We start from the raw sequence: 10,117 nt of genomic DNA, 5'->3' as shown, positions 1-10,117 counted from the left end.
CACACTGTATAAATCAGAAGTAGTAATGAGCGGACCCAAACTGCAATGTTCAGGTCGAGACCGTGACCGAGTCGAGACCGTGACTCTTTAAATGGCGGTGGCTTGCGTGGGCCACCATTTACGCTAAGATCATTGCTCCCTGATGAGGCCATGCACGCACCATTTCAATTTGGGGCTTTGGCAGTACCCTTTATAGGGGGGTGTCATCAGTGGGGGGGAGGGTTGAGAATTCGGGTTTGGTACCCGAACAAAACCTCAGAGTTCAGGTATCGCCATTGCCTGAACCTGAAAGAATCCGCTCACCCTAATCAGGCAGCTTTGGCGTCTTATAGCAGACGTGGAGCAGGTGCACTCTACAACGGACCACCCCGCTATATGGCTCAGTCCCTTTCGCATATAATTACAAATTCTGGCAACCAAGACTAGATAACTGTCCCCCAGAGATCCTATGTGCAACGCTCTTTTGCCCTGGATATCAATAATTTGGAAGAGGTGAAGGGTGGCTTCTCCCTCTATCAACTGCAAATCACACTCAAATCAATAGCCTCCTCTTCTTTAAGACGCAGATGGTATTGATAATGAGAGAACTGCACTGGACTCCTCTGAGCTTCTGCACGGTGCTCTCACTAATCCATGTATTATTTAGGGGGCTACAGTGTATAAATTCATGATTTAATATGCTTATATACTGTATAAATCATTCAGGGATCTAAAATATATGATTCAGTGGGGGGGGGGGCTGTATATAAATTAAGGGTGGCACTTTATAAAACATAATTACCTTGGGGAATGGGGGGATTGCTGTTTACCATTCAGTGGGATGGTGTATATAATAAATTTGCTGGGGGCATAGTATGTAATTTATTCCGGGAGCTTCTGTATGTATTTAGGACTATATATAATAGTGGGAGAACTATATCACTTGACTACTTGACTGTGACTGTAATATTTTTAGGGGTGCAGTGTTGAGATACGCTCTAAAGATCAAAGTCACAAGGACAGCAAACTGTACAGTGATAATCCATGGCCGGGAGAAGTCGTCATGACGTTTTATACCTGATTTGTTAACGGTAAAGAGTCAACTAGGATGATGACAGGTGCAACTTCATTTAAACAATGGGGGTCATTTATCTTATTTCCCCCTTCCCTGCGGTCTTTTTGCGCCTTTTGTGAGTCTGTTTTTTGCACTTCATTTGTCTTTGTCAAAGGCACTTTTTTGTGCCTTATTAGGCGAAAATTTTAAAAAAGGCGCAATTTTGTTGCACAAATCACACCATTACCTTTCCTACACATGGTCTGAACGGGCTTGTTATTGCGCAATTATTTGCACCCATATAGGCGCAAACTAATGTTAAATAAGGTGCAAACATCTGAAAGCAGTAGAAATACAAAGACAAATTAGGCACAAACCAGGAAACTGCTACACAGCATACCCCGGAGAACAGCTTGAAAAGGGCACAAAAAATTGTGCAAATACCCCAATGCACTCAATGGGGGTCATTTACTAAGGGCCCGATTCGCATTTTCCCGACGTGTTACCCGAATATTTCCGATTTGCGCCGATTTCCCCTGAATTGCCCCGGGATTTTGGCGCACGTGATCGGATTGTGGTGCATAGGCGCCGGCATGCATGCGACGGAAATCGGGGGCGTGGCCGAACGAAAACCCGACGGATTCGGAAAAACCACCACATTTTAAAAAAAAAATCTGTTGCGGAGCTTGCACTTACCTTCACTCAGCCCAGCTTGGTGAACTCCAGCGCGTTCCGATGCGTTCCGATGGACGGCGGAGGAACTACCTTAATGAATCCCGGCCGGACCCGAATCCAGCGCAGAGAACGCGCCTCTGGATCGCGAATGGACCGGGTAAGTAAATCTGCCCCAAAAAGTCACTAAAGAGGCACATCATACTAAGATAAATGACCCCCAACAGCTGTTACATATTTGTGTGTTATATTCAATGCTGGTATATATATATATATATGCAGTGTATTCGTTTCAGGTATATATTTATATGTGCAGTTACTGTCATGAGTGACGACTAATTTGGATTTTGATTGACAAAGAACTTGTGTGAATGTTAACAGAAGTTGGATGTATGATACCCAGAAGACGACCAGTTGTCGCTGTTCATACACTTATGTATCCAATGCAGTAGAGGTAAGGTTGACCCTTTCCATAGTATGAGGTCTGCGTAAGGAGCTACTGATGGTCCATGTACTGTATCTAGGGTTATTGGGGTGCTCCACTCGTTGTCTTAAAGTGTGTAATTGGTCCAGGCCTTTAGTATTCTAAAGCAGCACCACAATAACTTGGACCTGTTCCACCATAGCATGGACCTAGAGATGTAGCTGTAGCTGACCACAAATCAAACTTTTATCACGTATCCCAAATTTAACTACTGACAACATTACAGACAGAATTAATCTTAGTAGATTTTGTCATTTATTTCTTTAAAATTAGAAAAATTTACAGAAATCCCAATGTCGGAATACACAAGTGTCAATCCATACATATATATATATAATCCCAGTCCCTCAGATGTGTTGGAGCCTGGGCCGGACACATGTACAGCCCAGTGTCACCTCCTCGCTCTCCAGTCTATAGGAGAAGCCGCAGCCTTTCTGCTCCCGGCGTAGGACCAGCACCTCCTGCTGGATGGGGTAAGACATCAGCTCTGGACTGTCATTGCCATCAGCGTCTACACAAGCAAAAGTGAGACAATTGGCCTCGGAAATCACAAAGGGGAATCTGTTGGCATCTGTGTTCAGACTGAAAGAGAAGAATATATAATAGTTGTCAAAAGTCAATAAATGAGGAAGATACTGTATATACTCGTGTATAAGCCGAGTTTTTCAGCACCAAAAATGTGCTGAAAAACGTCACCTCGGCTTATACACGAGTTTATTAAAAAAAATAAACTTATATACTCACCCTCCGGCGTCCCGATGCTCCACGCGGCTCCCCGATGTCCCCGTTGTCGGCACGGCCTGTCTTCTTTCTTCCCCGCGGCTCTTCTTCTGTCTTCTGTCATTGAGGCGGCCATGTTATCTCCCTTGCCGGCACATACTATGATGTCAGCAGCGGCCGCGTCATAGTATGTGCCTGCTGGAAGAAAACATGGCCGCGTCCATGACAGAAGACAGAAGAAAGAAGAGGAGCCGCAGGGAAGAAGGAAGACAGGACGCGCCGACATCGGGGACATCCGGGACATCGGGGAGCTGCGCTGACATCGGAGGGTGAGTATATAAGTTTTTTTTTTCAAGTGCTGGGGGGGGCAGGCTGTATACTACTAGGGGCTGGCTGTATACTACATGGGGGTTGGCTGGCTGTATACTACTGGGGCAGGCTGGCTGTATACTACATGGGGCTGGCTGGCTGTATACTACTGGGGGCTGTCTGTCTGTACACTACTAGGAGCTGGCTGGCTGTATACTACATGGGGGATGGCTGGCTGTATACTACATGGGGGATGGCTGGCTGTATAATACTAGGGGCTGGCTGGCTGTATACTACATGGGGGTTGGCTGGCTGTATACTACTAGGGGGTGGCTGTGTACTACTACGGGCTGGCTGGCTGTATACTACATGGAGCTGGCTGGCTGCATACTACATGGGGGCTGTCTGTATACTACACGGGGGCTGCCTGTTTACTACATGGGGGCTGGCTGGCTGTATACTACATGGGGCTGACTGGCTGTATACTAGATGGGGGCTGGCTGTATACTAGATGGGGGCTGGCTGTATACTAATAGGGGCTGGCTGTTTACTACTAGGGGCTGTCTGTATACTACATGGGGGCTGGCTGTCTGTATACTACTAGGGGCTGGCTGTTTACTACTAGGGGCTGTCTGTATACTACATGGGGGCTGGCTGTCTGTATACTATGAGGGGCTGGCTGTATACTACATGGGTGCTGGCTGGCTGTATACTACATGGGGGCTGGCTGGCTGTATTCTACCGGGGGCTGCCTGCATACTACATGGGGGAAGGCTGGCTATATACTACCTAGAAAAAAGAAACCTTTAAATGCACTATGCACCTTTAAATAGCTGGTGTGTAATGATTGTTGTTATGCTTGATAAAGGTGGATTAAACCACCGAAACGTTGCCATGGAATAAAGCTTCACCCTCACGTTTTTGACTACAACCTTGGAGTGCTGCCTATTTTTTTGGACTTATCTATCTATCTGTCTATCTATCTCATATCTATCTATCTATCTATCTATCTATCTATCTATCTATCTATCTCCTATCTATCTATCTATCTATCTATCTATCTATCTATCTCATATCTATCTATCTATCTCATATCTATCTATCTCATATCTATCTATCTCATATCTATCTATCTATCTATCTCATATCTATCTATCTCCTATCTATCTATCTATCTATCTATCTATCTATCTATCTATCTATCTCATATCTATCTATCTCCTATCTATCTATCTATCTATCTCATATCTATCTATCTATCTATATATCTATCTATCTCATATCTATCTATCTCATATCTATCTATCTATCTATCTCATATCTATCTATCTCCTATCTATCTATCTATCTATCTATCTATCTATCTATCTATCTCATATCTATCTAGCAGGACCAAGGACCAAGCCAGGACCTTGGTGGGCTTTGCACCCTTTGGGAGGCTTCAGATGGTGGATCAATAGAGAGGAGGCATTATTAGTGAGGAGAGTTTCAAAAAAAGTGCACTGTGAGTGTGGGCATAATAAGAAAGAGGGTACAGTTCTACATGTACTGTATGTAAGTATTACCTGTATTCCCAGGGTGACAAGGAGCGGCTATGAGTGTCCTCCATCACCACCGAGCTCTCCAGAAAACGGCTCTGAATGAGACTAAGATCCATCGTCATAGTAGTTGGCAGACGGCGGTGCCTTCTTCCAGGACATCTCAGTCTTTTTTCAATGGGGTGTTCTTCATTTTCAGGAAAATTCTCTACTGGTATAAAGGCTGCTGCACCAAGAGACACCAGGACCACCTGAGGGATAGATCATCGTATGAGGGTGCTAGTCAAGGACTAGTAGATATAACAAAACTCAATTACAAATTAAGAAATTTCTTCTAACCTATCAGCTCCTATAAGTAAATTCCTAATAAACAAAATAGTGAATATAAAATTGGTGCATAAGATTGTGTGAACCATCCTGCGACTTTTGCTGAATTTCTATGTGACCAGCCGAGGTTGAGTTATGATGTTAGATGATATCTCAGATAATAATTCTTATTTGATTTAGCCCTAGTGTTCTTTCATGTGAATATAACAATGGTGGATAAGATTGTACGAACCATCCTGCCACTTTTGCTGAATTTCTATGTGAACAGCCGAGGTTGAGTTATGATGTTAGATGATATCTCAGATAATAATTCTTATTTGATTTAGCCCTAGTGTTCTTTCATGTGAATATAACAATGGTGGATAAGATTGTACGAACCATCCTGCCACTTTTGCTGAATTTCTATGTGAACAGCCGAGGTTGAGTTATAATGTTAGATGATATCTCAGACATTAATGAGGCAGAGTTCTACATTACTGACTTATTTAATTTAGCCCTAGTGTTCTTTCATGTGAATATAAAATTGGTGGATAAGATTGTGTGAACCATCCTGCGACTTTTGCTGAATTTCTATGTGACCAGCCGAGGTTGAGTTATAATGTTACATGATATCTCAGATAATAATTCTTATTTGATTTAGCCCTAGTGTTCTTTCATACGATTTCATTTTATACTAACTAAAAACCATCTAATATTTTAACAAAGCGACATTTACAGTTCCTTGTAGCCTAAGAGCAGTAAAAGACCTTAAATCTGTCACCTTTACAGGTACTAAACTATAAAATATTCTGGATTACTAATAAGTCACAGGAAAATCTATAAAAGTAACTACAGAAGAGCAAGAGAGAAAATGTAAAATGATTAAAGTTGCAGGAAGGTGTCGAATTTTACAACCCTCAATATCTATCATTAGAAATGTACTCACACATATTAGTAATGCTCCGGGATGGACCATTCTGCTTCTTCTAGTGACCACTGGTGATATTTCCAAAGATCTGGCACTTGTAACATTGTATCCCTATCCCTATTCTTATTTATACGGCTGGAATAGGAGTGGCCTCCACTGAAAAAAAGTTTTCTGAAGTTCCAAAAGTTTCTTTTCAGACACTGTGTGAAGCCTGACCACCACCTCGGACAGTCCAGGTGACATGTGAGAGAGTTATGAGATAACAGGACCTGATCCCTGGTACTTCCCCAATGTGGGGCCATAATTTATCTCCTCTTATCTTGGGTGTGGAGGCCATGAGGAAATTACTTTCAGGTTTTTTTGCAGTAGTTTTTATAGTCCAGGGCTCTTTTAATTAAATATTTGTGTTTTTAGGGGGAAGAATGTGGTCTAATATTAAATGAAGGTCCTCTACATTTGGTAAGGACCTTTAAAGGCCCATACAATCACACATACTACATAAGGGAACCTATCAGCAGATATTACTCCATTAAACTCCCAGCCCTTCAGGTAAAGTATGAAATGTCCTTTCTACAATTCCCTATTTTATGAGAAATCTCATCTGATGACCTATGAAAAAAAAAAAAAAATTGAAAACAAGCAGAGAAGAGTAATTTTTTGTCTCAGATGAGTCAAGTTTAAAGACTGGAGGGGAGTGTCTTTAGTTCTATACTAGCTTCAAACATGTTGCTGGTGTCATATTAACGATAAGAATCTTATCTTGCTGAGCAAAACAGATTTGTGGTTCTGTGAGCTACAGACCGAAGTAGTTGAAAACATTGGGGCAGATTTACTTACCCGGTCCATTCGCGATCCAGCGGCACGTTCTCTGCGGTGGATTTGGTTCTTCCGCCGATTCACTAAGGCAGTTCCTCCGACGTCCACCAGGTGTCGCTGCTGCGCTGAATGCACTGGAGTTCACCATGCCGGGCCGAGTAAAGGTAAGCGCGTGTCCCGCAACACTTTTTTTTTTTATATGCGGCGGTTTTTCCGAATCCGTCGGGTTACGTCGCGTGCATCCCGGCGCCTCTGCGCCACAGTCCGATCCCGAAACAATTCAGGAAAAATCGGCGCAAATTGGAAATATTCGGGTAACACGTCGGGAAAGCGCGAATCGGGCCCTTAGTAAATGACCCCCATTGTCGGAAACGTGATCCAATTCCTGCCTTTTTTAAAACTGTGCTTTATTCCAGTTCTGTAGCTCACGGAACCACAAGCCTGATGGAAACTGAAAGGTGAGATTCTTATCTCTCATAGGACACCAAATCATGTAACATAGAAGATCGAGGTGCCATAAATGAGATTTCACATAAAAGAGGGAATTCTAGAATGGACATTTCATACCTGACGTGAGGGGCCTGGTAGATAAATGGGGTAAAATCTGGTGACAGGTTCCCTTTAAAAAAAAAAAACTTGGCTTGATTCAAAAATTCTTCTTCCACAATTTTCCAAATCCCTCCCCTATTCTGTCCATATCCTCTTCTTCTTTAATCCTTTTGGTCCTGGACATTAAGTCTAGCTACACCCATTACTGTCCAGGCCAAAATATCACTGGTTATGGGGAAAAAAATCAAGGTTGGACTTATTGGACTTGCATCTTTTTCCAGCCTTATATACTATGATACTGTGAAGTATTGAGTGCTGAACATATTGGCAATGTCTGATCAGGAATCGTGGAGGTCGGACCAAAAGAATTCAGATCTGTGGAGCGGCGTCTATTGGCGGAGGGTGCGGAGAGTTGGAGTTGGTGGAGGTGGAGAAGGTCTCCTTTAATAAAGCGGTAGACGGTATCTGCTGCACACAGTGAAAGGGGGGCACAGTGTATAGTGCATGATGGCACAGTGTATAGTGCATGATGGCACAGTGTAGAGTGCATGATGGCACAGTGTATAGTGCATGATGGCACAGTGTATAGTGCATGATGGCACAGTGTATAGTGCATGATGGCACAGTGTATAGTGCATGATGGCACAGTGTAGAGTGCATGATGGCACAGTGTATAGTGCATGATGGCACAGTGTATAGTGCATGATGGCACAGTGTAGAGTGCATGATGGCACAGTGTATAGTGCATGATGGCACAGTGTATAGTGCATGATGGCACAGTGTATAGTGCATGATGGCACAGTGTATAGTGCATGATGGCACAGTGTAGAGTGCATGATGGCACAGTGTATAGTGCATGATGGCACAGTGTATAGTGCATGATGGCACAGTGTAGAGTGCATGATGGCACAGTGTATAGTGCATGATGGCACAGTGTATAGTGCATGATGGCACAGTGTATAGTGCATGATGGCACAGTGTATAGTGCATGATGGCACAGTGTAGAGTGCATGATGGCACAGTGTATAGTGCATGATGGCACAGTGTATAGTGCATGATGGCACAGTGTAGAGTGCATGATGGCACAGTGTATGGTGCATGATGGCACAGTGTATAGTGCATGATGGCACAGTGTATAGTGCATGATGGCACAGTGTATAGTGCATGATGGCACAGTGTAGAGTGCATGATGGCACAGTGTATAGTGCATGATGGCACAGTGTAGAGTGCATGATGGCACAGTGTATAGTGCATGATGGCACAGTGTATAGTGCATGATGGCACAGTGTATAGTGCATGATGGCACAGTGTATAGTTGATGATGGCACAGTGTATAGTGCATGATGGCACAGTGTATAGTGCATGATGGCACAGTGTATGGTGCATGATGGCACAGTGTATGGTGCATGATGGCACAGTGTATGGTGCATGATGGCACAGTGTATAGTGCATGATGGCACAGTGTATAGTGCATGATGGCACAGTGTATAGTGCATGATGGCACAGTGTATAGTTGATGATGGCACAGTGTATAGTGCATGATGGCACAGTGTATAGTGCATGATGGCACAGTGTATGGTGCATGATGGCACAGTGTATGGTGCATGATGGCACAGTGTATGGTGCATGATGGCACAGTGTATAGTGCATGATGGCACAGTGTATAGTGCATGATGGCACAGTGTATAGTGCATGATGGCACAGTGTATAGTGCATGATGGCACAGTGTATAGTGCATGATGGCACAGTGTATGGTGCATGATGGCACAGTGTATGGTGCATGATGGCACAGTGTATAGTGCATGATGGCACAGTGTATAGTGCATGATGGCACAGTGTATAGTGCATGATGGCACAGTGGCACCATGTGTTGGGCATGCCACGATGTGCTCAGCTAGAAGTATTTACAGATAATATCAAAATGTTACAACTTTATTTATATGCTTAATCTGTTACATTGGGACCTTAGATTGCGAGTAGCTTGGCCTGCAAGAGTTTTGTAAGAAGCTTACATTTTACAAAAAAATATAATGTAAGACTTTGGGGGTCATTTACTAAGGGGCCGAATCCTCAACGGAGAATGCGACACTGGATCGCGAATGGACCGGGTAAGTAAATGAGCCCCTTTGACTTCACTCTCCATAGAATTACATGTATGGAAGAGGACTAGGACCTTCATGCAGGTCCTACCACTGGACCCCCATCGCTTTGATGAGCATAGTAATGGAATACACCTTCTTCTGTCTCACCATTGAGGAGTATAGTGAATGAGCTCTTATCTCTGCTGGATACAGATAGCAGGGACCTGGGTGTCCTCTGGTTAATCAGTGATTATGGGATGCCACGCTGGTGGAGGAGGTTTCTGACCAGTAAATTCTCTTAATATTTCTATGTTAATAAAATATACAGAACCATTGAAACTGGAATATTAGGTGAGGAGTATTGAAGAAATCCCCAAAATAAACCATCACCCTTATAAAAATGGGTCCTGGAGCCAACATCACGTTACAGTCCTCCAGGAGAACCTCACCAGGAGCTCATCCAGAAGAACAATGGCCGCCCCCGGGGGAACATCACTGGTAAGAACATGGACCCCTCTACATCTGCTATGGACCTGACACAATTTAAGCATCAGACTAGTTTGTCCAGTTTCCAGGACCACGGTTGATTACCGTATATACTCGAGTATAAGCCAACCCGAGTATAAGCCGTGACCCTTAATTTTGACACAAAAAACTGGAAAAACCTATTGACTCGAGAAA

The 10,117-nt window shown here is 43.5% G+C and overlaps 1 protein-coding gene across 1 annotated transcript; it reads right to left on the bottom strand.

The window, feature by feature from the left end:
• Positions 1 to 2,532: 2,532 nt before the first annotated feature.
• On the bottom strand, positions 2,533 to 6,096 carry LOC140120729 (interleukin-17A-like). The gene is made up of 3 exons (XM_072139686.1): positions 6,009 to 6,096; positions 4,784 to 5,007; positions 2,533 to 2,771 (listed from the first exon to the last, which is right to left on the bottom strand). Exons 1-3 carry the CDS (start codon positions 6,036 to 6,038, stop codon positions 2,537 to 2,539), a joined length of 489 nt encoding a protein of 162 aa, XP_071995787.1. The 5' UTR covers positions 6,039 to 6,096; the 3' UTR covers positions 2,533 to 2,536.
• Between the last annotated feature and the right edge of the window lie 4,021 nt (positions 6,097 to 10,117).

The sequence above is a fragment of the Engystomops pustulosus genome, chromosome 3 (assembly GCF_040894005.1).
Source record: "Engystomops pustulosus chromosome 3, aEngPut4.maternal, whole genome shotgun sequence".
NCBI classification, from domain to species: domain Eukaryota; kingdom Metazoa; phylum Chordata; class Amphibia; order Anura; family Leptodactylidae; genus Engystomops; species Engystomops pustulosus.
This window is presented reverse-complemented; position numbering and strand designations above follow the sequence as displayed.